This window comes from Rhinopithecus roxellana, chromosome 5, assembly GCF_007565055.1.
Source record: "Rhinopithecus roxellana isolate Shanxi Qingling chromosome 5, ASM756505v1, whole genome shotgun sequence".
Taxonomy (NCBI): Eukaryota; Metazoa; Chordata; class Mammalia; order Primates; family Cercopithecidae; genus Rhinopithecus; species Rhinopithecus roxellana.
In genome coordinates this window covers 151700127-151727366 of record NC_044553.1, presented here as the reverse complement: position 1 = coordinate 151727366, position 27240 = coordinate 151700127, and the positions used below count along the sequence as shown (strand labels likewise).

The 27240-nt window shown below is 44.4% G+C and overlaps 2 protein-coding genes and 1 pseudogene across 3 annotated transcripts in view; 2 read left to right on the top strand and 1 right to left on the bottom strand.

Moving 5' to 3' along the window:
* Positions 1 to 5439, top strand: part of LOC104679051 — a 16507-nt pseudogene extending 11068 nt beyond the window's left edge.
* UBR7 (ubiquitin protein ligase E3 component n-recognin 7 (putative)) overlaps positions 1 to 23075 on the bottom strand; it is a 25727-nt gene extending 2652 nt beyond the window's left edge. Inside the window, exons 1-10 of one of the 2 annotated variants that reach the window (XM_010384509.1) lie at positions 22690 to 23075; positions 20190 to 20323; positions 19756 to 19816; positions 18325 to 18420; positions 15786 to 15839; positions 15483 to 15588; positions 11933 to 12141; positions 11305 to 11454; positions 9887 to 10049; positions 6633 to 6694 (exon numbers count right to left, since the gene is read on the bottom strand). In XM_010384509.1, coding sequence (XP_010382811.1) covers positions 6633 to 6694; positions 9887 to 10049; positions 11305 to 11454; positions 11933 to 12141; positions 15483 to 15588; positions 15786 to 15839; positions 18325 to 18420; positions 19756 to 19816; positions 20190 to 20323; positions 22690 to 22839 — 1185 coding nt within the window. In that variant the 5' untranslated portion in view covers positions 22840 to 23075. The remainder of the gene's footprint in view (positions 1 to 6632; positions 6695 to 9886; positions 10050 to 11304; positions 11455 to 11932; positions 12142 to 15482; positions 15589 to 15785; positions 15840 to 18324; positions 18421 to 19755; positions 19817 to 20189; positions 20324 to 22689) is intronic. The other variant, XM_010384511.1, reaches the window with a different exon arrangement.
* On the top strand, positions 23014 to 27240 carry GON7 (GON7 subunit of KEOPS complex). Its single transcript, XM_010384512.2, has 2 exons — positions 23014 to 23301; positions 26354 to 27240. The coding sequence occupies exons 1-2, from the start codon at positions 23094 to 23096 to the stop codon at positions 26446 to 26448; spliced, it is 303 nt and encodes a 100-aa protein (XP_010382814.1). The 5' UTR covers positions 23014 to 23093; the 3' UTR covers positions 26449 to 27240.

Below are 27240 nucleotides of genomic sequence, written 5' to 3'. Positions count from 1 at the left end.
TCCACCCACTTCGGCCTCCCAAAGTGCTGGGATTACGGGCTTGAGCCACCGTGCCTGGCCACCATCTCCATTTTCTAGGAGGGATGCTCAGGCACACAGGGCTGACCTGCTCAGAGCCACACAGCTGGGCACAACAGCAGAATGGCTCAAAGCTGGGTGACCCCTTACTGCAGTTTCCCTTTACAAAATAAGACAACAGGAGCACCTGTCTAGCAGGGTCAACTGAAGGCTGGATGAGCGACAACGCCCATAAAACACTGCCTGGCACGTGGCAAGTTCTCAAGATGAGCTGAAACTGGCAGAGCCAGCACACAAACTGAGAACCCCAAAGTCCTCCTCAGACCACTGCCCACATCCTTTTACCACAGCTGTGTTTCTGAATGTCCTCCAGCTCTGCAAAAGCACCCACAAAAAACAAAATGTACACTATACTGGGAGATTGTGCTTTCTTTCTTTCTTTTTTTTTTTTTTTGAGACGGAGTCTCGCTCTGTCACCCAGGCTGGAGTGCTGTGGCCGGATCTCAGCTCACTGCAAGCTCCGCCTCCCGGGTTCACGCCATTCTCCTGTCTCAGCCTCCCGGGTAGCTAGGACTACAGGCGCCGCCACGTCGCCCGGCTAGTTTTTTGTAGTTTTTAGTAGAGACGGGGTTTCACCGTGTTAGCCAGGATGGTCTCGATCTCCTGACCTCGTGATCCGCCCGTCTCGGCCTCCCAAAGTGCTGGGATTACAGGCTTGAGCCACCGCGCCCGGCCAAATTGTGCTTTCTTTACCAGCAACAGAGGTGTTAAGAAAAAGGAACTAAAAAGCTTTTCCCTCTGGCCAGGCACAGTGGCTCATACCTGTAATCCCAGCATTTTGGGAGGCCGAGATGGGTGGAACATGAGGTCAGGAGATCAAGACCATCCTGGCTAACATGGTGAAACCCCCTCTCTACTAAAAAAATACAAAAAATTAGCTGGGCGTGGTGGCGGGCGCCTGTAGTCCCAGCTACTCGGGAGGCTGAGGCAGGAGAACGGCGTGAACCCAGGAGGCGGAACTTGCAGTGAGCTGAGATCGCCCCACTGCACTCCAGCCTGGGTGACAGAGCGAGATTCTGTCTCAAAAAAAAAAACTTTTCCCTCTTTGTCATCAATAAAAAACCAAACTTAAGAGTCCAAAATTAAAGATGTTTGCTATATACACAGAAAAATAACTGGGAAAAAACTCATACTATAGAAGCAGCACTTTGAATAAATCCACCTTATGCAATAAAAATGGAAATTTATCTATTTTATTGGAAAAAGGATTTAGTGTCCCATACAAAGGTGTTGATGATATTAGCAAAATAAAATATTACAAATAACAAAGTAAGACAAAGGGAAAATACAAATAAAAAAGCAAACTGGTCTAGGTGCAGTGGTTCACGCCTGTAATCCCAGCACTTTGGGAGGGCGAGGTGAGTGGATTGCTGGGGGCCAGGAGTTCAAGAACCAGCCTGGACAACATGGCGAAACCCTGTCTCTACTGAAAACACAAAAATTAGCAGGGCATGGTGACGGGGGCCTGTAATCCCTGCTACTCAGGAGGCTGAGGCAGGAGAATTGCTTGTACCCAGGAGGCGGAGGCCACAGTGAGCCAAGATCGTGCCACTACACTCCAGCCTGGGCGACAGAGTGAGACTCCATCTCAAAATAAACAAAACAAAACAAAACAAAATGCCAACTGGACAACCTGGCAGTCCCTGCCCACCCCAACAGCGAGTCTGTGCCAATGGATCCATCGAAAGCTGTCTAATGCCATCACAGAAACAGGTTTATTTATTTATTTTTTGAGACAGGGTCTCCCTCTGCAACCCAGACTGGAGTGGAGTGGCGCAATCATAGTTCACTGCAGCCTCGACCTCATTGACTCAAGCAAACCTCCCGCCTCAGCCTCCCAAGGAGCTGGGACTATAGGGTGCACACCACACCTGGCTAATTGTTTTTGTTGTTGTTGTTGTTTGTTTGTTTTTGAGATGGAGTCTCGCTCTGTCGCCCAGGCTGGAGTGCAGGAGTGCAGTGGCACAATCTCGGCTCACTGCAAGCTCCGCCTCCCGGGTTCATGCCATTCTCCTGCCTCAGCCTCCCAAGTACCTGGGACTACAGGTGCCCGCCACCACACCTGGCTAATTTTTTTTTTATTTTTAGCAGAGACGGGGTTTCACTATGTTAGCCAGGATGGTCTCGATCTCCTGACCTCGTGATCCGCCCGCCTCGGCCTCCCAAAGTGCTGGGATTACAGGCGTGAGCCACCGTGGCCAGTCCACGCCTGGTTAATTTTTAAAAATTGTGTAGATACGAGGTCTCACTATATTACCCACACTGGTCCCAAACTTCTGAGCTCAAGTGATCCTCCCACCACTCCCTCCCAGAATGCTGGGATCACAGGTATGAGCCATGACACCCAGCATGTTTATTTTTTAATAAGGTAACACATGCTTATTGTTCAGAAAGAAGGACAGTGAGACAAGAAGAGTGAAGGAAAGAGAAAGAAAAAGAGAGCACGTGAATGCATTTGAGCAAAACGGGAAAGAGATAAAGAGAAAGTAAGAAAGAGGGGTATAAGGTGAAAACTTCCCCTCATTCCCTATTAAGTGCTGCTAACATACTCAAAATATCAGTGCTAACTTGGAATAATTTTCTCAGACCAGTAGCTGATACAGCAGTTTCACAAGCACCAACAGTAATACTGCTGCTCAACCAGTGAGGAATCTGAACCCCTAACAGATTCAGGATGCAGACGCTGAACACATCCTGAAATGACTGCAGCTCAAAATTCTAATGTACTTGGCTAAATGGCATGGGAATTTACACTTAACAAAATGCTAATAAATAGGATACTTGCAAGGTGCAAAACGAAGGATCTGTCCCTACCTTGGATTACAAACATTAACCACAGACAGCCCGTTAAGTGAAAGGAAATAGGATCTCTAGCAAGGATACTGTAGGAGGAGACCTAGCAACACACAAATGAGACTGTACAGCTTTTGGTTTCTGGATATCCTCAAACGGTCACAGCTAATGTGCAGAGGAGAAATGCTAGTGAATAAATACTTGGGTTCAATAAAAAATCAGTTTTTTAATTTATTTCAGAAAATTTGTAGTTCCTAAGTTTATTAATTATTATTGCTTTTTAGAGACGGGGTCTTGTTCTGTCACCCAGGCTGCAGTACAGAGGTCTGATTATAGCTCATTGGAGCCTCAAATCCCTGGGCTCAAGCGATCCTCCGATCTCAGCCTCCCAAGTAGCTGGGACCACAGACACACATCGCCATGCCTAGCTAAATTTTTTTTTTTTTTTGTAGAGGCGGGGTCTCATCATCTTGCCCAGGCTAGTCTTGAACTCCTGGGCTCAAGCAATCCTCCCACCTTAGCCTCCCAAAGTGCTGGGATTACAGGCATGAGACACTGTGCCCAGTCTAAGTGTTTTTTTTTTTTTTTTTGTTAGATACAAACATTAAAGGCAGTCTATCATCTAAGAACAGCTAGAACTTATTAACATTATCCCTATGGACAAATACAACCAAAGCAAACAAGCTTTATGGCAACCTGAGGTTTTTGTTTCTTTTTCTGTGAAGATCTGGTTAGTAATGTTATGGAACAAACAACAAAAATACCATATTTTTGTGACTTTTTTTTTTTTTTTTTTTTGAGGTGGAGTCTCGCTCTATCGCCCAGGCTGGAGTGCAGTGGCCGGATCTCAGCTCACTGCAAGCTCCGCCTCCGGGGTTTACGCCATTCTCCTGCCTCAGCCTCCCAAGTAGCTGGGACTACAGGTGCCCGCCACCTCGCCCGGCTAGTTTTTTTTTTTTTTTGTATTTTTTAGTAGAGACGGGGTTTCACGGTGGATCCTGACCTCGTGATCCACCCGTCTCGGCCTCCCAAAGTGCTGGGATCACAGGCTTGAGCCACCGCGCCCGGCCAATGACCTTTTAAATTATCTGGTCAGACAAAACATTCTCTCCTAAAGACTCCTAAAGAGTGGCTCTAGTGATAACAAGGACCCGGATGTTTAAGATACCTGTGAAGACTTTGAGTAAAAGTCTCCAATGTGCATGAAAAAAGAGAACATGCCTAACTTTTTTCTTTTATGTAATTTTAAGTATACGTATATGATAAAATAAAGAAAACTGACCACAAAAGAGTGGAGGTGCAACAGCACCACCATCAAGAGGGCCTGCCTGCACACTATGGGAAACACCTCGAAAAGTCCACTGACAGTTCAGAGGTTGCCACACTGAGGCAGAATGCCCCATTACACCCATGAACATTCTTAGTTCTAGCACCAAAGAAGCTGGCGTCTGTATTAACCAGAGGATAGTCTCTGCAACAGAAACAAGAATAACTACATTAAGTTTTAAGAACTGTAGGGAAAGACGGGTGCAGTGGCTCACGCCTGTAATCCCAGCACTTTGGCAGGCCGAGGTGGGTGGATCACGAGGTCAGGAAATCGAGACCATCCTGGCTAAAACGGTGAAACTCCATCTCTACTAAAAATACAAAAAAACTAGCCAGGTGAGGTGGCGGTCGCCTGTAGTCCCAGCTACTTGGGAGGCTGAGGCAGGAGAATGGCGTGAACCTGGGAGGCGGAGGTTGCAGTGAGCCAAGATCAGGCCACTGCACTCCAGCCTGGGTGACAGAGCAAGACTCTGTCTCAAAAAAAAAAAAAAAAGAACTGTAAGTAAGTAGGAACTGTTCCCAGTGATAGTGAAGAACAGTCTCTAAAACCTGAGAAAACCATTTAGGAGAAGGCTCTTTTAACTTTACAATTCATTTTGCAGAAAGGCAGCAGGCAGCACTGTGACCCTGTCCAGAAATTCAGGCAGTTAAATGTTCTTCCCACATTTATGACAAAGAAAAAAACGACCTAGCCTTTTGCGGGTGGTGGCGAGCGCGGAGAGGACGCCATGAAGGCCTCGGACACACTACGAGTACAAGGTGGTGGGTCGCTGCCTGCCCACCCCCAAATGCCACACACCGCCCCTCTACCGCATGCGAATCTTTGCACCTAATCATGTCGCCAAGTCCCGCTCCGGTACTTCGTATCTCAGTTAAAGATGATGATGAAGTCTTCAGGGGAGATTGTCTACTGTGGGCAGGTGTTTGAGAAGTCCCCACTGCGGGTCAAGAACTTCGGCATCTGGCTGCGCTATAACTCCCAGGGCGGCACCCACAACATGTACCGGGAATACCAGGACCTGACCACCGCGGGCGCTGTTACCCAGTGCTACCGAGACATGGGCGCCCGGGCCCACTCCATCCACATCATGACGATAGAGGAGACTGCAGCCAGCAAGTGCCGCCAGCCGTCAAGGAGTTCCACCACTCCAAGATCAAGTTTCTGCTGCCCCACCGGGTCCTGCGCGGGACCCGTCAGTACAAGCCAGCTTCACCACCAAGAGGCCCAACACCTTTTTCTAGGTGCAGGGCCTTCGCCCGGGTGTGCCCCAAATAAACTCAGGAACGCCCCCCGCCCCCCCCCCAAAAAAGAAAAGAAAAAAAGAAAAAAACGACCTAAAGAAGGTAGACAGAGATGATATCTTCTAAGAAAGCAGGGCTCAAGACAGCCAGCCTCCCAAGTAGCTGAAACTACAGGTACAAGCTACCATGCCCAGTTCTTTTCTTTTTTTTTGAGATGGAGTCTTGCTCTGATACCCAGGCTGGAATGCAATGTCACAATCTTGGCTTACTGCAACCTCCACCTCCCAGGTTCAAGCGATTCTCCTGCCTCTCAGCCTCTGGAGTAGCTGGGATTACAGGCACCCGCCCTCATACCCAGCTAATTTGTGTACTTTTGTAGAGACCAGGTTTCACCATGTTGGCCAGGCTGCTGTTGAACTCCTGACCTCAGGTGATCTGCCCACCTCAGCCTCCTGAAGTGCTGGGATTAAGGAGTGAGCCACCACACCTGGCCACCATGCCCAGTTTCTATTCTAAACTATGGAACTTAGAATTCCAGAAAATGGGTCTGGTGTTAATTTTTCCTGCCCAGTCATTTTCCCCTCCCTGTCCCAAAGATCCATGCTTCAAGGTCAGGATCAGCAGAATCGGTACTGCAGATTCCTTCCAATGATCTTCTGCTAAGCTACAAGTACTCTCTCAGAGGCCGCGGGACTGCGTCCTCCCATCATGCCTCCCCGCCCAGCTGGGGTTGGTGAGGACTCCCAGTGTAACTCTGGTGTTTCACTACCTCTTACTCATTTCCCTTAGCCTGCCAATTTGCTCAAAATAGTCCCTGAATTCAACTCTCAAGTACCCATTTAAGTCGCAGTCATTTTTTCTTTTTTTTTGAGATGGGGTCTTGCTCTGTCACCCAGGCTGGAGTGCAGTGGCGCGATCTCGGCTCACTACAACCTCCGCCTCATGGGTTCAAGCGAGTCTCCTGCCTCAGCCTCCCGAGTACCTGGTACTACAGTCGCCTGTCACCACACCTGGCTAATTTTTGTATTTTTAGTAGAAATGGGGTTTCACCATATTGGCCAGGCTGGTCTTGAACTCCTGACCTTGTGATCTGCCGCGCCCCACCAGTCGCAGTCATTTTTAATCATCAAAGGAAATAAACACTTCATTCAAAACTTACAGGGCTATGATTAGAATTCTTTAACTCAACATACCGTGCCTTCATCAGCAAATCTCTTGAGATAGTCTTTAAGTTCAGTCTTCAAATCATTGTATTCTAAATCAAAATCACAAAAGTATTTACATGTAGATAAACCATTTGCTTTCAAAAACAAAATATACTTTGCCATTGACACCTGACTCTTAATAATGTAGTTTAAATAAAAATTTTCTTAAGTGAAAGCTGCATAGAAACTCGTTCCCAAATTATCTGCACTTCCTCCATGTTGATATCTGAGACCCTTTTTCATTAAAAAATGAAAAACTAGCTGGGCGCGGTGGCTCAAGCCTGTAATCCCAGCACTTTGGGAGGCCGAGACGGGCGGATCACGAGGTCAGGAGATCGAGACCATCCTGGCTAACGCGGTGAAACCCCGTCTCTACTAAAAAAAAATACAAAAAACTAGCCGGGCGAGGTGGCAGGCGCCTGTAGTCCCAGTTACTCGGGAGGCTGAGGCAGGAGAATGGCATGGGCCCAGGAGGCGGAGCTTGCAGTGAGCTGAGATCCGGCCACTGCACTCCAGCCTGGGCGACAGAGCCAGACTCCATCTCAAAAAAAAAAAAAAAAAAAAAAAGCTGCCAGGTGTGGTGGCTCACACCTGTAATCCCAGAACTTTGGAAGGCCAAGGCGGGCGGATCACGAGGTCAGGAGATCGAAACCATCCTGGCTAACACGGTGAAACCTTGTCTCTAATAAAAATACAAAAAATGAGCCAACCACGGTGGCGGGCACCTGTAGTCCCAGCTACTCAGGAGGCTGAGGCAGAAGAATGGCGTGAACCCGGGAGGCAGAGTTTACAGTGAGCTGAGATCACGCCACTGCACTACAGCCTAGGTGATAGAGCGAGACTCTGTCTCAAAAAAAAAAAAATAAAAAATAAAATAAATAAAAATAAAATAGGCCGGGCACGGTGGCTCAAGCCTGTAATCCCAGCACTTTGGGAGGCCAAGACGGGCGGATCACGAGGTCAGGAGATCGAGACCATCCTGGCTAACACTGGTGAAACCCCGTCTCTACTAAAAATACAAAAACTAGCCGGGCGAGGTGGCGGGCACCTGTAGTCCCAGCTACTCGGGAGGCTGAGGCAGGAGAATGGCGTAAACCTGGGAGGCGGAGCTTGCAGTGAGCTGAGATCTGGCCACTGCACTCCAGTCCCGGCGACAGAGCGAGACTCCGCCTCAAAAAAAAAATAATAATAAATAAAATAAAATAAAAAGCAAAAATTTTTTTTTTTTTTTTTCTTTTTTTTTTTTTTGAGACGGAGTCTCGCTCTGCCGCCCAGGCTGGAGTACAGTGGCCAGATCTCAGCTCACTGCAAGCTCCGCCTCCCCGGTTTACACCATTCTCCTGCCTCAGCCTCCCGAGTAGCTGGGACTACAGGCGCCCGCCACCTCGCCCGGCTAGTTTTTTGTATTTTTTAGTAGAGACGGGGTTTCACTGGGTTAGCCAGGATGGTCTCGATCTCCTGACCTCGTGATCCGCCCGTCTCGGCCTCCCAAAGTGCTGGGATTACAGGCTTGAGCCACCGTGCCTGGCGCAAAAATTTTTAAAAAGGACAACAAGCAGAGATATTCTAATCCCATAAAGATTAAGAATTTTTAAAAGGGCTTCCTGTTTCTCTGGAATTCTGGTAGCTGAAATAACCTTGGACTTGTTGAATATTTATTTTATTTTATTTTATTTTATGAGATGGAGTCTCACTCTGTCACCCAGGCTGGAATGCAGTGGCACGATCTCGGCTCACTGCAATCTCTGCCTCCCAGGTTGAAGTGATTCTCATGTCTCTGCCTCCCGAGTAGCTGGGACTACAGGCACGCACCACCATGCCTGCCTACTTTTTTGTATTTTTAGTAGAGACGGGGTTTCACCATGTCAGCCAGGCTGGTCTCGAACTCCTGACCTCGGGTGATCCACCTGCCTTGGCCTCCCAAAGTGCTGGGATTACAGGCGTGACCCATCGCGCCCAGCCCAAACAAACTGACTCAGTTTACATTATGTACAAGGTACCTTGAGGGCTACAAAAATCTTTTAGGTGCAAAAATCTTTTTTCTATCCTTGAAAAGTGTTTAATAAAGGCAAAAAGAAATTAACAGTTATAAATAAAAGACAAGGTGCAGTGGCTTGAACCTGTAATCCTAGCATTTTGGGAGGCCAAGGCAGGCGGATCACCTCAGCTCGGGAGTTCGAGACCAGCCTGGGTGACATGGTAAAACCCTGACTCTACTAAAAATACAAAAATTAGTGGGGACCGGGCATGATGGCTCACGCCTGTAATCCCAGCACTTTGGGAGGCCAAAGCGGGTAGATCACCTGAGGTCAGGAGGTCGAAACCAGCTGGGCCAACATGGTGAAACCTCGTATTTACTAAAAATACAAAGTAAATTAGCCAGGCATGGTAGTGGGTGCCTGTAATCCCAGCTACTTGGGAGGCTGAGGCAGTAGAATCACTTGAACCCGGAAGGCAGAGGTTGCAGTGAGCCGAGATCGTGCCACTGCACTCCAGCCTGGGCGACAGTGAGACTCCATCTCAAAAAAAAAAAAAAAATTAGCGGGGCACAGTGGCATGCGCCTGTAGTCACAGCTACTTCAGAGACTGAGGCAGGAGAATCACTTGAGCCCGGGCGGCAGAGGTTGCAGTGAGCCAAGAATGCACCATTGAACTCCAGCCTAAGAGCAAGACCCTGTCTCAAAATAAATAAATAAATAATAAAAGACAGAAATTACTGATGCCATAAAAGACACATAAAAGTGGTGGCATCCAAGTGGAAATGGCTGGGATAGAAATCACTGAAATAAGTTTGGCATGCTGCCCCTAGGTAGTGGTGGGGGGATGTAAAAGCCTTCAATCAAGGGTTTGGGGGTATTTTCTCCTCTAGTGGTTTTCTGTGAACCACCGAAGCAACCTCAAGAACTGTCAAAATGGTGACATGCCTTGCTCAAAAAGATGACACATAATATCCAAAAAATTGTTTCAATGGATGGAAAAATTTTATTCATCCATCTACACTTAATCAGAAATAGCGTTATGTTGTGGTTTCTCAAGCATGTAATTATTCTAGCATGTAACTCTGCTTCAATGGTAACAGCAGCTGAATACCCACCAATATGAAAATCAAGCAATGATCTACAATTCACAATTTTAATTCTTTGTATTAAATTAAAAATATAGGTGTTTATTGCCCCCGTTATAGTTTTTTACATAGTGAAAGAAACTGAATTTTCACACACACACACACACACAGTATTTACCACAAATGAGTTCCACTTGCTGGACTCTATTCATGCTGCTAAGGGTATCCATTAGGGGATCGCTCCTGTCAGTGGCCTGGGCAATCTTGCCTTTGTTTTCATAAGCCAGAACTGTGTCGTATTCATCTGTCAGGAACAAGACATCTAGATCTCCATACATTTTCTTTAGAAAAAAAAAAAAAAAAGAAACAGTTTCCCCATTAGAATTGTTTATCATTCTCAGAAAGTCAATTTCATCAGAATCACTAAAAATGTAATTTTTTAAATATTAAGACCTAGAAAAACTGGAACCTCAACACAGATTGCTAGAAGGATTTATTCTTTTTGCCCAGATTTCTGTCAGAATTCTCCCAATTTCCCAGATGTCATATACTCGATGAGATCTTTATTTAAAAATCACTGATAGCCGGGCGCGGTGGCTCGAGCCTGTAATCCCAGCACTTTGGGAGGCTGAGACAGGCGGATCACGAAGTCAGGAGATCGAGACCATCCTGGCTAACACGGTGAAACCCCGTCTCTACTAAAAAATACAAAAAAAAACTAGCCGGGCGAGGTGGTGGGCGCCTGTAGTCCCAGCTACTCGGGAGGCTGAGGCAGGAGAATGGCGTAAACCCGGGAGGCGGAGCTTGCAGTGAACTGAGATCCGGCCACTGCACTCCAGCTCGGGCGACAGAGCAAGACTCCGTCTCAACCAAAAAAAAAAATAAAAATAAAAAATTAAAAAAATTAAAAAAATTTAAAAATCACTGATTTACTGTAACTTTCTTTCTTTCTTTTTCTTTTTTTGAGACGGAGTTTCACTCTTCTTGCCCAGGCTGGAGTGTAATGGCATGATCCCGGCTCCTTGCAACCTCCGCCTTTCGGGTTCAAGCGATTCTCCTGCCTTGGCCTCCCAAGGAGCTGGGATTACAGGCATGTGCCACCACGCCCAGCCAATTTTGTATTTTTAGTACAGACAGGATTTCACTATGTTGGTCAGGCTGGTCTCGAACTCCTGACGTCAGGTGATCCACCCAACTTGGCCTCCCAAAGTGCTGGGATTACATGCGTGACCCATTACACCTGGCCAATTTACTGTAACTTTCAACCAGTGTTTCCAAGCAACTTTTTGATGTAACAAAGAACTGCTATTTGTCTAAAGATAAGTAAACTAAAATTAAAATAAGTAAATTTAAAATACTGCATAATTATCCATTTCTTCCACAAACATTCCAACTGTAAGTACTATAGCATAAATTTGCTTAATGTAAAAATTTTGAGGGTCTCCTAAACATTAATTCCATAAATATACTGTTCAGGTGTTCTTTTTATTTTTCTTTCTTCCTCTGGTACAAAAATTGAATTGTTTTCCCAGGTGTCCTTATTTTGGGGGACAGTACACAAAATATGCTAACACTGAAATTAATCAGATACTTTACCATACAGTCTTGGCAGGTACACAACTTGCTACGCCAGTTCAGGGGCCAATAGGTGGCAGTGTCTTTCTTTATAAACTGCTTAGCTTTAAGCTCCTGAAGTTTGCAGCCAGATTTTGATTCTGCGTTGAGGCTTTCGTTCTTAAACACTGTCTGAAATAAAATTAAGTTTTGAAGCATGTTTTTTAAACTACCACAGTTTTCATAGTTTAGATTTTGTAAAGAGATTTCTTTAGGCAAAGGATAAAATTGAAATCCAAAGCCATAAGTTTACAGAATTAATTCCGCTTCAGTTTTCTTTCGTTTTTGTTGAGACAGAATCTCGTTCTGTCGCCCAGGCTGGAGTACAGTGGCATGATCTCGGATCACTGTAACCTCCGCCTCCTGGGTTCAAGCAATTCTCCTGCCTCAGCCTCCTGAGTAGCTGGGATTACAGGCACGTGCCACCATGCCCAGCTAGTTTTTGTAATTTTAGTAGAGATGACATTTAACCACGTTGCCAAGGCTGGTCTCAAACCCGTGACCTCAGGTGATCTGCCTGCCTTGGCCTCCCAAAGTGCTGGGATTATGGGCACGAGCCACTGCCCCTGGCCCAGTCTTATTTCTTGATGGCTTGTACGTCACATATTACCTGGAGATCAGATTCAGAACTAGAGCTAGCACATGGTTCACTGTTCTGCTCTGCTTTAACCTCCTGGACATCATCCTTTCCCTGTTCTGGAACATCCTCTTTGAGGGTACTATCTTGATGCTCTCCATTTTCAGGTTTAATAACTTCCTGATCACCTATTCCATCAATGTTCCGCACCAATCCATCATCCTCAGTGGATATTTTGGTTACTGTGGGTTCAAAGAAAAAAAAAGAAAAACACATACACACATATCCACTGACCTAACAGACAATAAAATCCCAACAGACAATAAAATCACTTATTCTATTACTATTATTTTTTTACAGACAGATTCTCACTCTGTCACCCACGCTAGAGTGCAGTGGCATGGTCTTGACTCACTGCAACCTGTCTCCCAGGTTCAAGTAATCCTCATGCCTCAGACACCCGAGTAGCTGGGACTACAGGTGCGCGCCACTATGACTGGCTAATTTTTTGTATTTTTAGTAGAGACAGGGTTTCGCCATGTTGGCCAGGCTGGTCTCGAACCCCTGATATCAAGTGATCTGCCTGCCTCAACCTCGCAAAGTGCTGGGATTACAGGTGTGAGCCACCACGTCAGGCATACAATAGCTTTTGCCTTTTTTTTTTTTTCCAGATGGAGTTTCGCTCTTGTTGCCCAGGCTGGAGTGCAATGGCACAATCTTGGCTCACTGCAACCTCCACCTCCCGGGTTCAGGCAATTCTCCTGCCTCAGCCCCCTGAGTAGCTGGGATTACAGGCATGCGCCACCATGCCTGGCTATTTTTTATTTTTTATTTTTTATTTTTTTTGAGACAGAGTCTCACTCTGTCCACCAGGCTGGAGTGCAGTGGCATGATCTCGGCTCACTGCAAGCTCCGCCTCCTGGGTTCACGCCATTCTCCTGCCTCAGCCTCCCTAGTAGCTGGGACTACAGGCGCCCGCCACCGCGCCCGGCTAATTGGTCAGGCTGGTCTCAAACTCCTGACCTCAGGTGATCCGCCCGCCTCGGCCTCCCAAAGTGCTGGGATTACAGGCATGAGCCACCACTTCTGACCTAAAATCACTTTTTCTGATTTTAAAATATTTCAGAATCTGGAAAAAGAGATTAGTCCATAGTCTCTGAAATACTGAGAAAGAAAATACTGATGCTTCTTTAGCTTATGTCTGTCTAACCCAAAGAATTCAAATAATTGAACAATTTATTTGAAAATATCAATCACTGCTTAAGCACTTTACACATAAAGGAGAAAATAATGTACTGTACTTGTTAGAGACAGAATAATACAAGAAGTAGGAGGAAGAGATTGAACTGTAAACACAGACAGAAGGGTAATTTTTTAAAAACAGCTTTTCTTTATGGGAGGAAGAAATAAAAAAACGATGGGTGTAGCAGCAGATATACTCTGAGACAAAGAAGAGAAACGACAGGGGAGCTCACATTGGATGCCAGCATTTCAGTGTAATAGGAGATGAAGCCATCTGCTGACGGGAGAGGAAATGAAGGGAGAGGCAGGAGATCAATTTTAAAAACCCAATTAAGCTGGGTGTGGTGGCTCACACCTGTAATCCCAGCACTTTGGGAGGCCAAGACAGGTGGATCACCTGAGGTCAGGAGTTCAAGACCAGCCTGGCCAACATGGTGAAACTCCTTCTCTACTAAAAACAGAAGAATTAGCTACGCATGCTGGTGCATGCCTGTAATCCCAGCTACTTGGGAGGCTGAGGCAGGAGAATTGCCTGAACCCAGGAGGCACAGGTTACGGTGAGCCGAGACTATGCCACTGCACTCCAGTCTGGGCAACAGAGCAAGACTCCGTCTTAAAAAAAAAAACCCAACGAGTAAGAACTATACATAGATAGGTTCAGCATCTGTGGACAGTGAGAGAGATCACTGGAAAGGGTATGAACAGAAAGGGAGCAGCACTTAAGAACTCTGAGGCAAACTGGCCAGGTGTGGTGGCTCACGCCTATAATCCCAGCACTTTGGAAACCGAGATGGGTGGATCACTTGACATCAGGAGTTTGAGACCAGCCTGGCCAACACAGCAAAGCCTTGTCTCCACTGAAAATACAACAAAAATTTGCCAGCTGTGGTGGCATGTGCCTGTAGTCCCAGCTACTCTGGAAGCCGCATCACAAGAATCGCTTGAACCCAGGAGGCGAGGTTGCAGTGAGCCGAGATACCACCCCTGCACCCCAGCCTGGATAACACAGCCAGACGCTGTCTCAAAAAAAAAAAAAGACAGAAAAACATGAGACTGGAGGTACAGCTATGCTGCTCATGGTTTGTATGGTGAACTGGTCTCTAAAGATGAGAAGGGCAAAAAATTATGAAGCCAAAGCAGCAGATACTACGAGTTTAACTGCCACCTTAAAAATAAATTAAGAAACACATAAAGCATTACCAATAAGATATTTAATGCCTCAGGACCATTCATTAATTAGTTGTTTTGATTTAATTTCTTAGTGTATAATAAAAGCACCAGATAGGCTGGGCATGGTGGCTCACGCCTGTAATCCCAGCACTCTGGGAAGCCAAGATGAGTGGATCACTTGAGCTCAGGAGTTCAAGATCAGCCTGGGCAACACGGAGAAACACTATCTCTACAGAAAATACAAAATTAGCAGGGCGTGGTAGCGTGTGCCTGCAGTCCACTTTTATAAGGGCACTAATCCCATTCATGAGGGCTCGGACTTATAAAACAGGCTCAAGTGAGCTTGTTTGCCCCTTTTAACAGGTACTGACACATAAAAGGCTCCATCTATGAGGAATGGGCCCTCAACCAAACCACTGACTCTGCAGGCACCTGAATTTTGGACTTCCCAGCCTCCAGAACTGTGAGAAATATCCGTCTATTATTTATAAATTACCCAGCCTAAGGTATTTTGTTCTAGCACCCCAGACAGACTAAGACACCACCCCCTCGCCAACCGATACCATGTGTTATAATTAACAACTTATTTTGGTTCTATTTATCTTTCAAAATCCCATTCGAAAACTGCCTCCTCCATTTTCTCTAACTCTGGTCTCATCAATATTCTGCATCATATCATTTAAGTATAAATTTGTTTTTGGTAGTATCCTAACCAATCTATGCACCTTGTGGAGAAAGAACACACACTATTTTTTGGTTTTTTTTTTTTTGAGATGGAGTCTCGTTCTGTTGCCCAGGCTGGAATGCAGTGGCGTGATCTCAGCTCACTGCAACCCCTGCCTCCTGGGTTCGAGCGATTCTTCTGCCTCAGCCTCCTGAGTGGCTGGGATTACAGGCACGTGCCATGATGCCCGGTTAATTTTTGCATTTTTAATAGAGACAGGGTTTCACCATATTGGCCAGGCTGGTCTCGAACTCCTGACCTCAGGTGATCCACCTGTCTTGGCCTCCCAACGTCCTGGTAATTTAGAGGCATGAGCCATCGTGCCTGGCCAGAACATATACTATTTTATAACCACAGAGTTAAAAATAGTTGCTAAAAATTCTGAATTGAACACACAAATTTCACAAGCACAAGTTTGTGGCACACTAACTTCACAAAGATACCCACCTGCCAATTGTGCAGCATAAGCCCACAAAAAAGAACAACGTTTCATGCAGGCCTGGCATACCATCTCCTGAAAATCCCCACTCTCAGGGGGAATGGCACCAAGATGCTGTGAATATAGAACACCAAAAATTTTCTTGTGATTGCCAAACTGTCCAAAATGCCCATTATTTTATAAATAAATACCGTAATAATACACTGATCATATCACTAGAATTTATTTTTAGAAGAGTAATTATAATGTAAAATATAACCTTTATCTTTTTGTGATGACAATGGTTTCAAAACGTAGAACATTTTCCTTACCCTTCCATGGAACCAGTCTTCACAGACTACACACTGGATCATCTCATCTGGAATCTAACAGAGAAAAGCAGGTTGTTAAGGATTACACTGAATTCGGGAACATGGAAGTAACCCGGCACACAGTAGAATAAGATACTAAATATTCGTTCCACATGAACTGGTGTTCCAAAGGCTTACATTGAGATAAGCCCTTTACAAACAATCTCAAAGCTCTTTCACATCAGTTACTTAATATCTGATTCTCACAAAACTGTGTAGACAAGGAGGGCATTCCCATTTTATACAAAACTCAGGCCCAGGCAAGTAATGTGAATGGACCAATGCAGACAGTGACAACTAGGACTTTTCACCACACCATCCTTTAATACAATACTCAGTTGTATTACTGTATAAGGATGGTCACTCCAGCCTTCTTTATGATATTGAAAAATTAGACAATGTCTTTCTGCTGCAGAAAAACCATCCTGCCAAGTACACTGAAAAGTAAATGTTAGGAAAAACCTCTTGATAGATAACTCCTCTAATTTGAATAAATTAAATAATTAAAAGCTGGCCCTAGGAAAACAATATACCAAAGAACACAGACTATTTGGGGGATGATTTTCTTTTATTCCCAGGCTCTCTTAACTGTTAATTAACATCCCAATGTTGTTGTCCTTTTCCTGTTGTAGGCTTCTTAAAGGGAAAAAAAAAAAGCACATATTGTGGAATAGGAGGAGCTGTAACACGTTACTACACGCCTTAAAATATCCAGTTTTGGCCAGGCGCAGTGGCTCACGCCTATAATCCCAGCACTTTGGGAGGCCAAGGTGGGCGGATCGCCTGAGGTCAGGAGTTTGAGACCAGCCTGGCCAACATGGTGAAACTCAGTCTCTACTAAAAATACAAAAATCAGCCAGGCATGGTGGCAGGTGCCTGTAATCCCAGCTACTCAGGAGACTGAGGCAGGAGAATCGCTTGAACCCAGGAGACAGAGGATGCAGTGAGCCGAGATCACGCTACTGTACTCCAGCCTGGGTGACAGAGCGAGACTCTGTCTTAAAAAAAAGAAAGAAAAAAAAATCCAGTTTTAAGATTTTGTTTTTGCTAACTCAGAGACCTTCAATCTGTCCCTGTACATAATTTGGTCTAATAATTATAGTTCCAATGCAATTAGAAAACAAGGAAGAAGGCAGAAGGCTAACATCTCTAAAGACAAAAAGTACTCTTCCAAATCAGTAAATACTCAACCAAAACCCGAACCAATCAAAACATGGGCTGAGGGTATGAAAGGACAGTTCAGAGGGAAGGTTATTACGGATGTCCAGCAAACTCGTGGAAAATGCATCATCTCACTCATCATCAGGGAAAGAAAAAAAATTTAAGATACTATTCTTCATTTATCAAAATGGCAAAATTTCCGAGAACTGGTAATACACAGGGTTGACAAAAGTGTTGGGGAAAAAACATTATCATATACTGTTGCTGGTTCAACTTTTTTGGCAGATATGATCACAATTTTATTTTATTATTTATTATGATTATTATTTTTTGAGACAGAGCCTCGCTCTGTCACCCATGCTGAAGTGCAGCGCCGCAATCCGGGCTCACTGCAACCTCTGCCCCATGGGTTCAAGTGATTCCTGTGTTTCAGCCTCCCGAGTAGCCAGGACTACAGGCATGAGCCACAGTGCCTGGCCAATCACAATTTTAAACCCCACAAATACACTTTGATCTGTCAATTCTACTGATCCATTCTACATAAATATGGAGTATACTCAGTTGTATTACTGTATAAGGATGGTTACTCTAGCTTTCCTTATAATATTGAAAAATCAGACAATGCCATTCTGCTATAGAAGAACAATTAGGTTGACTAACTTATGGCATATGAAGTTATAGGACACTCCGCAGCAGTTAGAACGGGGTAAGTGTGTTTGTTAATATGAAAGAATGTCTATGATATACTGGTGAGAAAAACCAGCTGCAGAAGTGAGTGTACAGAATTTTCACTTATGTTAATGGAAAGGAAATTACACATTGAAACACACATTCACTCAAACACTTTCATGTGCACAGAAAAAGACCTAAAAATATACACACCAAAAGTGTTAACAGTGGTTACGCTTGGGAGGTAGGAGGTGCAGGAGTGAGGAAGAACTCATTTTGAGTTTTGCATATATTTCTCATTGACATTTTTAAGAGGATGCTGTTTGTATACCCCATTTCTTTCCGTAAAGAGACACAAGAAATTGAAGGTCATTTCTTAGAAAGTGTTAGGGGGCAGGGGGAGGCAGTCAGGGAAGGAGAGGAAGGGAAGAAGCTCTGGCTTTGGTAAAGTCCTCTCCAATATTTCATTCTTATGATGTAAAAATGAAAAGAATGGTTGAGATGTGTACCAATTATAGATCCAACCCAGATTCATAAGAAAAGATAAATCTAGAACCCTTTCACCATCCTGCACTGCCTCCTGAAGAGCCAGAGGCTCAGATATGACAAGCAGTTGAGGAATCAAGGCTAGAGGGGACACACTCCCAGGTTTAACTTACAATTCTCTTACCTCGTCTTCAGGATCAGGATAAGGTCTCTTGCAAATGCAGTACAATCCAAAAAAGTTGTCATTGTACTTATTGCCAGAATTTACCTTTGCTTTGTCCTGAAATATAATATTGATTTCAATAATAATATGATCTAATTTTAACTACAATTTCACACATTATAAAATTAATGCATTCAATACATTTCCACATTATTTCCCCCAAGAGGCTGATCTTTAACTTTCAAAGTAGGAAAAAAAAAACTCACTACTACTAAAGGGATACTTTTTTCAGGATACAGAGAAAAAATAAAATTTGTTTTGGTTTTTTTTTTTTTTTTTTTGGTGGTAATTGGGAGAAATTAAATACACCTATTCAGTAAAGTAGAGATAAAAGTTAATCATAAATATTAATTATCAATCTATGTGAACTGATATTGGCCTGGAATTTCAAAGTACTTCTTTTTCCTTTTTGATAGAGATGGGGTCTCACTATGATGCCCAGGCTGGTCTGGGGTCAAGCCATTCTCCCACGTAGGCCTCCCAAAGTGTTGGGATTACAGGTGTGAGTCACCACGCCCGGCCTTATTTATTGGTTTTTCTTTTTCTTTTTTTTTTGAGATGGAGTCTCACTCTGTCACCCAGGCTGGAGTGCGGTGGCACAATCTCGGGTGAGAGAAACCTCCGCCTCCTGGGTTCAAGCGATTCTCGTGCCTCAGCCTCCCGAGTAGCTAGGATTACAGGCACACACCACCATGCCCAGGTAATTTTTTGTATTTTTAGTGGGGGGCGGGGTGGTTTCACCATGATGGCCAAGCTGCTTTCAAACTCCTAACCTCAAGTGATCTGCCCACCTCGGCCTCCCAAAGTGCTAGGATTACAGGTGTGAGCCACTGTGCCAGTCTATTTATTGTTTTTGTTTTGAGATAGAGTCTTGCTCTGTTGCCAGGCTGGAGTGCAGTGGTGCAATCTCAGCTCACTGCAACCTCGACCTCCTGGGTTCAAGCAATTCTCCTGCCTCAGCCTCCCAAGTAGCTGATTGAGTAGGTGACTGGGTGCCACCATGCCCAGCTAATTTTTGTATTTTTAGTAGAGACAGGGTTTCACCATGTTGGCCAGGATGGTCTCGATCTCCTGACCCTGTTTATTGTTTTTAAGTCATACCCTTCACTTTAAAAGCCTCAGAGAATAAGTACAACCAATATAATTAAACCTGAATTACTTTCAAGTACATCTCTCCCCCAAACCTTTCGTATTAATTACCATCTATCTTGTAGGCTCTCAACAAAGAGAAAACTTAGTTTTTCCAACAAAGTAAAAAATGAAATGGCCATCTGCAAAGAATAAGCATAAGAACTTCTTTTTTGGAAAATACAGGTATTTGTTTTTTACCCACTCTGGCAAATACTAACCCCAGCTGCTCTAACTGCATGTATAGTTACAGTGCTTACTTACAGGAAGTAATTTGCATTCCAAAGTTTTAAACTTGCTGTTTCCACAATCACAACGAAAATTTCTGAAAAAAGGAGGAAATAACAATTTTATTTTTCTTTTTACAAAATCCAATTTAAAATTTCTTCAAGCATTCAAGCACATAATAAGACTTCACAATTCTGGAAATTAATATGTACAGAAGCAAATATTTATATCACATACACACAAACACACACAAGTAAAATGATGGCAGAGAAAGATGAGTAGTTTGAGTTTGTACCATATTATGTTTTTAAAGGCTCTAGAAACAACTCTCTCTAATTATATAAAATAATTACATGAAATTTCACTACTGTACAACAGCTTTGCATGAAAAAACAAGATTAGGAAAAAGTGTAGATGGGAAAGAATCTATACTTCAAAAGCATTTAGTAACAATCTCTGACTATGTTTACCTTTTTGTGTATAGCTCAAATAGTTTGTGACTTCCATGACATTCATAACTGCAAGCTAAACAAATTCCTGCTGGTTCTTCTCCCTCTGGGGTGCAGGTACTACAGGCATATAGTGCTTGCCTCTTTACTGAGCCCTAAAAGCCCCCAAAATGGAAAAGAGAATTAATGTAATAGCATGGTTTACCTAATACCCACACTAGGAACTGAAAAATAATTAAAATCAGATTATCTGTGGTCAAGACCTTTCTGTAAAAACCATTAAGACTAAAAAGTTTACACAGCAGAGCATCAACCAAAACACAGTTGTGTTGCATGTTTCATTTTTATACTAGTGCTTTTTTTTCATACAAGCACTTTTTTATTTCTTCCTAATTTATTTATTTTTTGCAGAGATGAGGTCTTGCTATGTTGCCTAGGCTTGTCTCAAACTCCTGGGCTCAAGCAGTTCTCTGCCTTGGCCTTCCAAAGTGCTGGGATTACAAGCATTAGCCATGACACAAGTCAGCACTCCTTTCTTAAAGTGATAGGATGTCTGAATTTGTCAGTAGGCTGTGAATAAATGGATCTGTTTAGTCATTTTAACATGTGAAAACACAGGAGCATATGTATAGGTTTATGTAAGTAATATCACACTTTCATCCTGGAAAATGTTTGTAAATCCACCAAAGAGAGAATCAACACATGCAAAGAATCTCTTTGATTTTTAGGAGATGCACGCTGAAGTATTTAGAGGTACAGTGTCATCATGTCTGCAACTTATTTTTAAATAGTTCAAAATTTTAAAACAACAAATTTTAAGTAGAAAAGGAGATAAATGTGACCAAATGTTAAAAAGTGAATATGTAGGCTGGGTGCAGCGGCTCACGCCTGTAATCCCAGCCCTTTGGGAGGCAAAGGTGGGCAGATCACCTGAGGTCAGGAGTTCAAGACCAGCCTGGTCAACGTGGTGAAACCCCATCTCTAAAAAACCCCATCTACTAAAAATACAAAAATTAGCTGGGCGTGGTGGCGGGCACCTGTAATCCCAGCTACTTGGGAGGCTGAGACAGGAGAATCGCTTGAACCCAGGAGGTGGAGGTTGCGGTGAGCCAAGATCATGACATTGCACTCCAGCCTGGGTGGCAAGAGTGAAATTCCATCTCAAAAAAAAAAAAAAAAAAAAGTGAATATGTATAATAGGTATAGTTACCTTCCTCTAGGAAGGAGGAAGATAGACAAGGAGGCTTCCGGGATGCCAGTAAAGTTCTATTTCTTTCTTTTCTTTTTTTTTTTTAAGTGCTTTTCCAATAAGCCTTTTGCACTCCTAATGTTCTATTTGTTGATCTGGGTGGTGGGAACATGCACACTTTCCTTTCAAGCTGTGTACATGATTTGTGCAAATTTCCATTTTTTTTACCACAATAAAAAGAAAATATTAAGGGAATCCATTTTATAAAGGTAACTACACTTCAAAAATAGTTTACATACAGACTTAGACCTTTTTTTTTTTTAAGGAAAGCAGGCGAAAAATTGTTTTAGTGGTGACCAAAGGTTTTAAAATACCTGGGGCTATGTCTGGATACCAGGTTTATTCAACAATCTAGCACTTTGCAGTGTAAACTAAACTTGGTCAACAACGAGAACTGGTATTATGACCTCAGTTCATACCACATAATGAACGCAAGTCTCTCCCCTCATCTCCCCAGTGTTCCAATCCACCCCTCTGCCTAGGTAACCCTTCTTCCTGCCAATTCTTATCCTTTGTCAGTCTTCTTCCTACCCATCCTTTTCCATTTTTGTAACTCGAAGTATAGGGTGAGTCACTAAACACATCACACCCCCTCAAACACTTGCTCACTCACAACGTCTTCCAAATGCCAAATAGATCCTTTTCTCCTCTCTCCCCTCCCTTGCCAGAGCCACTTGCTGTTCTGTTTCCGGTCTATTTCCAGGGGAGGAGGGCAGACTGCAGACAGACATGGGTACTTGCTTCATTTTGCCAAAAAAAGAAAGAAAAAGTACTAGCTAGCACTTGTCAAACTAAATTGCAGAGGAACTAGCTGTCAAGGAGCTCACCGCAAATCCCTATGGATTTGAAAATCTCTTTAACCTGACTCTCCCATTGGGTCCCTAATAAATAAATAAATAATCTTAGGACGGGAAAAGCAGGGACAAAGATGTCTGGATCTGAGAGGTCGCGGGCTGGTTTCGTGAAAAGCAGTGGTGCACCAGGAAGAGGCTGGAGAGGACGGACAGAGCAGCTGCTCCAGGGCCCTTCCTGGCTGGCCGGACAGAGTTAGAGAGGGAAGATGGGGGCCCCTGCTGGACACAGGCTGAAGGGGGCCCAGGAGGTTGGGGATAAAAGGGAAGGGTGGGCTTGGGGTAAGCAAGCGGCAGACTAACGGCGGCCCCGGACCACCACTGGGGAGACGACTGCGGCAGGCGGGAATAGGGACAGCCGGGCCGGGAAGGGGAGGTTCGGCGGGAGCCGCGGGAGACAAGGCCCGGGCCGCGTGCCCACCTGCGAGTAGGAGCACTTCTCGGAGTCGCTGCCGCCCAGGACAGCACACGCCTCATTCTCCAGCTCCTCGTCCTCCTCGAGGACGTCGACCAACGATACCACGGGCTCCAGCTCCGACTGCCGCCCCGCGGAGCCCTCAGCTCCGGCCATCCTCAACTGTCACCCGAACCGCGGCTCGGCCCCGGCGGAGGCGGGAAAAGCGGCCACGAGGGGCGTAGCCGGAGGAGGCGGGGCCCGAGTGCCAGGAACCAATGACAAGGAAAAAAAGCGAAGGAAGGGGGAGGAGCGACTTCCGACAAACGGATGTCACTCCTCTCCCTTCTGCCGCCTGCGCCGGCCACGGGCTGATTTCCGCCTCCGGGTGGCGCTTCCCGGTGTCGTGTTCTGGAAGCTTAGCGGTCACCATGGAGCTGCTGGGAGAGTATATCGGGCAGGAAGGGAAGCCGCAGAAGCTGCGGGTGTCCTGTGAGGCGCCGGGTGACGGCGACCCTTTCCGGGGCCTACTGTCTGGCGTGGCCCAGATGAAGGAGCTGGTAACGGAATTATTCGGCCCCCTGGTACAGGCGGAAGTGCAGCACCGGGTGGCGGCGGCTCCAGACGAGGCCCTGGACGGTGAGCTCTGAGACTGTGCTGCAGCGACAGGAGGACGGGGCGGGCGCCTGGGGAAATTGGCTTGGGGAGCACGTGTAGAGTGGCAGACTTGGGCAAAGTGAGCCTCGAGGAAAGAAGAATTGCATCTAAAAATTTTTGGCTGGCCAGGCGAAGTGGGGCTCACGCCTGTAATCCCAACACTTTGGGAGGGCGAGGCAGGAGGATCACTTCAGGTCAGGAGTTCCAGAACAGCCAGGGCAACATATCGAGACCCCGTTGCTATTATTATTTCAAAGATAATTTAAAAAATAAAAATTGTTGGCATTTATCACCATATTTATTTGGGCTGCTTCTACTCAAGCATTTCCACGACTCATCGCTATTTCATTTATTTCACTAAAAAACGTGCCGAATGCCTGCTATTTGCCAAACCCTGAGCTGAGCCCTGGAGGAAGAATGAGGTGAATGCGACTCAGTTCCTGCCCTTGTGAAACACAAGGGAATTAGACAGGCAGACACTCTTATTAAAAGTGAAAGTGGGCCGGGCCGGTAGCTCACACCTGTAATTCCAGCACTTTGGGAGGCTGAGGCGAGTGGATCGCAAGGTCAGGAGTTCGAGACCAGCCTGGCCAATATGGTGAAACCCTGTCTCTACTAAAAATACGAAAATTAGCTGGGAGTGGTGGCAGGCACCTGTAATCCCAGCTACTCGGGAGGCTGAGGCAGAAGAATCGCTTGACCCCGGGAGGCGGAAGTTGCAGTGAGCCGAGATCGCACCACTGCACTCCAGCCTGGGCGACAGAGCAAGACTCCGTCTCAAAAAAAAAAAGAAAAAAAAGAAAAAGAAAGTGGTTCTATGGCCCTCTGTAAGTGTTGCAAACCCAGAGACCCTCAGAAGGCTTCAGAGAGGATAAGACTTTTGAGCTGGGTATTGAATAAAAAGGAGTTTTATCAGGTGTGAAACTACAGACATATTTGGAAGAGCACAGTCTATCACAGAGTAGGAACAGGTTCCAAAGACTGGGACAGACTTAATTTTAACATGTATTAACTCCCAGAGACTCCCTTGCCTTTCCAGTTTTGTAGGTGCAGTTTGAAAGTAGAAACGTGAAGTTTAACTGCATTATTTTTTTAAAAATTGCCTCGAATGCAGAAATAGGCAGGTACTTTTTTTTTTTTGAAATGTGCCCAGGCTGGAGTGCAGTTGCACAATCTCGGCTCACTGCAACCTCTGCCTCCTGGGTTCAAGTGATTCTCCTGTCTCAGCCTCCCAAGTAGCTGAGATTACAGGCGCCTGCCACCACTCCCAGCTAATTTTTGTATTTTCAGTAGAGACAGGGTTTCACTGTGTTGACCAGGCTGGTCTCAAATTCCTAACCTCATGATCCACCCGCCTCAGCCTCCCAAAGTGCTGGAATTACAAGCCTGAGCTGCTGCACCCGGCCAGGCAGGTACATTTTAACTGTCCTGAGCTGAAAAATCCAAGAATAGATATTAGAGTCAGGACTTACAATTCTCTAAGAAGAGCTTAAACTGTACTTTCCTTCCATCTTGGGAATTACATCTTGATAATATGGATGTTGGCTATAATCAAAAAGAACAATAACAAGTGTTGGCTGGAATGTGGAGAAATTGGAGATCTTGTACATTGTTGGTGGAAATGTGAAACAGTGTAACCACTGGGAAAAAGAGTTTGGTAGCTCCTCAAAAAGTTGACATGAAGTTACCATATGACCCAGGAGTTCCACTGGTAGTCCTCCCAAGGGAACCGGAAAGTATGTTCACACAAAAACTTACACATGAATGTTCATAGCAGCAGCATTTATAGTAGCTAAAATGTGGAAACAACAATTGACCGGGCTTGGTGTTGCACCTTTAGGAGGTGGGAGGATCACGTGAACCCAAGAGTTTGAAGCTGCAGTGGGCTGATTGTTCCACTGCACTCCAGCCTGGAGGACAGAGTGAGGCCTCATCTCTTCATCTCTAAAAATAATGATCATTTTAAAAAATAGAAATAATGCAAATATCCATCAACTGATGAGTGCATTAACAAAATTTGGTGTATCCATACAATGGAATATTATTAGCAATAAAAGGTAATGAAGTATTAATACATACTACAACATGAATGAACCTTGAAAACATTATGCTAAGGTGAGAGCCAGACACAAAAGGGTACATGTTATATGATTTTGTTTATATGAATGTACAGAATAGGCAAATCCATAGAGATAGATTAGTGAGCTGGGTGCAGTGGTGGGCACCTGTAGTCCCAGCTACTCTAGAGGCTGAGACAGGAGGATCACTCGAACCTGGGAGTTTGAGTCTAGCCTGGGCAACATAGCAAGACCCTCTCACTAATAAAAATTAAGGGGGAACAAAAGTAGATTAGTGGTTGCCGAAGGCTGAGGGGAATGGAAAGTGACTGCTAATGGGCATAATTCATTTCTCTTTGGAGTGATGAAAGTGTTCTAGGATTGGATAGTGGTGATGATTGCACAATCTAGTGAATATACTAAAAACCACTAAGCTGTACACTTTTAAAAGTGGATTTTGGCCGGCCACAGTGGTTCATGCCTGTAATCCCAGCAGTTTGGGAGGCCGAGGCATGCAGATCACGAGGTCGGGAGATCGAGACCATCTTGGCCAACATGGTGAAACCCCGTCTCTACTAAAATGCAAAAAATTAGCCGGGCGTGGTAGCGCGTGCCTGTAATCCCAGCTACTTGGGAGGCTGAGACAGGGGAATCACTTGAACCCTGGAGGCAGAGGTTGCAGTAAGCTGAGATAGCGCCACTGCACTCCAGCCTGAAGCCTGGTAACAGAGAAAGACTCCATCTCAAAAAAAAAAAAAAGACTGGATTTTATGATGAATGAGTTAATATTTCCAAAGAGGAAAGTGATAGAAAATAAAGATTTTAAACACTGAAATTCGCAAAATCATTTTAATCTAAAATGTGCATGGTTTTATTAATCCCTAAAGTGAAATGGTCTCGTTATCAACCACTTTAGCTATATATATTTCTTTCAACCATAGAACGTATTGTCATACAACAAATATTTATTTTAAAAGGTGATGATGAAGATGATGCAGAAGATGAAAATAACATTGATAACAGAACTAACTTCGATGGACCATCTGCAAAACGGCCAAAACCACCGTCTTAACAATAGCCTTTGTGACATTTAAAAGATGGCTGTTGTATCCCAATTGTCACACTAGGACATTTAAGGAAGATTTATGCTCTAATTTGGAAAAGCATTTGTGTTGTTTTCCTGGGACAATTTTGTCAAAGAGAAAACTGGTTTTTCTATTTCTAGCAAAGATAGTAAAGGCTTAGAAATAAAATCTGTTTTCTTGAAAAATAAATTTCAGACCATGGAAGGAAAACAGAACACTTCATAATGTATAAAATCCTCTGAAGTTGGCAACTGAATTTTTATCATTGTTGTCTATTTTTAAAATAACCATCGATTTGTGTGATGTCTACATCTTTTAACTTCCACTTCTGTTATAAACAGTACGTCATGGTTCATAGGCAGTAACATTTCAGAGAACTGACATGAACAAGTGGTGAAAAGTGGGCATTAAATGTAAAAATAACAGTTCTTCATAAATAGAAGGAAAATGAGGAAATAGAAATACTGAAGAGAGAGTCCTTGAAAGAGACCCAAGGAAACCCTGAATTCATACCCATGTCAAAGATACAGATATCCTGAGATGATGCCGCTTGATGAATGTGCATTAATCTGATTTATCATGTACCTTAAGAGAGCCAGATGGGGTAGGGTATGTTTTTGTGCTGTGATATGGTATGTATACAGGTACAAATATAAGGCCTTACGTAAACAATCTGCATTGATTACAATTTGGATATTTCCTCTCCTCCTGTAGCCATACTTTGATTTTGCTTTAAAAAGATTAGTGAATCCTTTAAAAATATATATTCCTAAAGTATG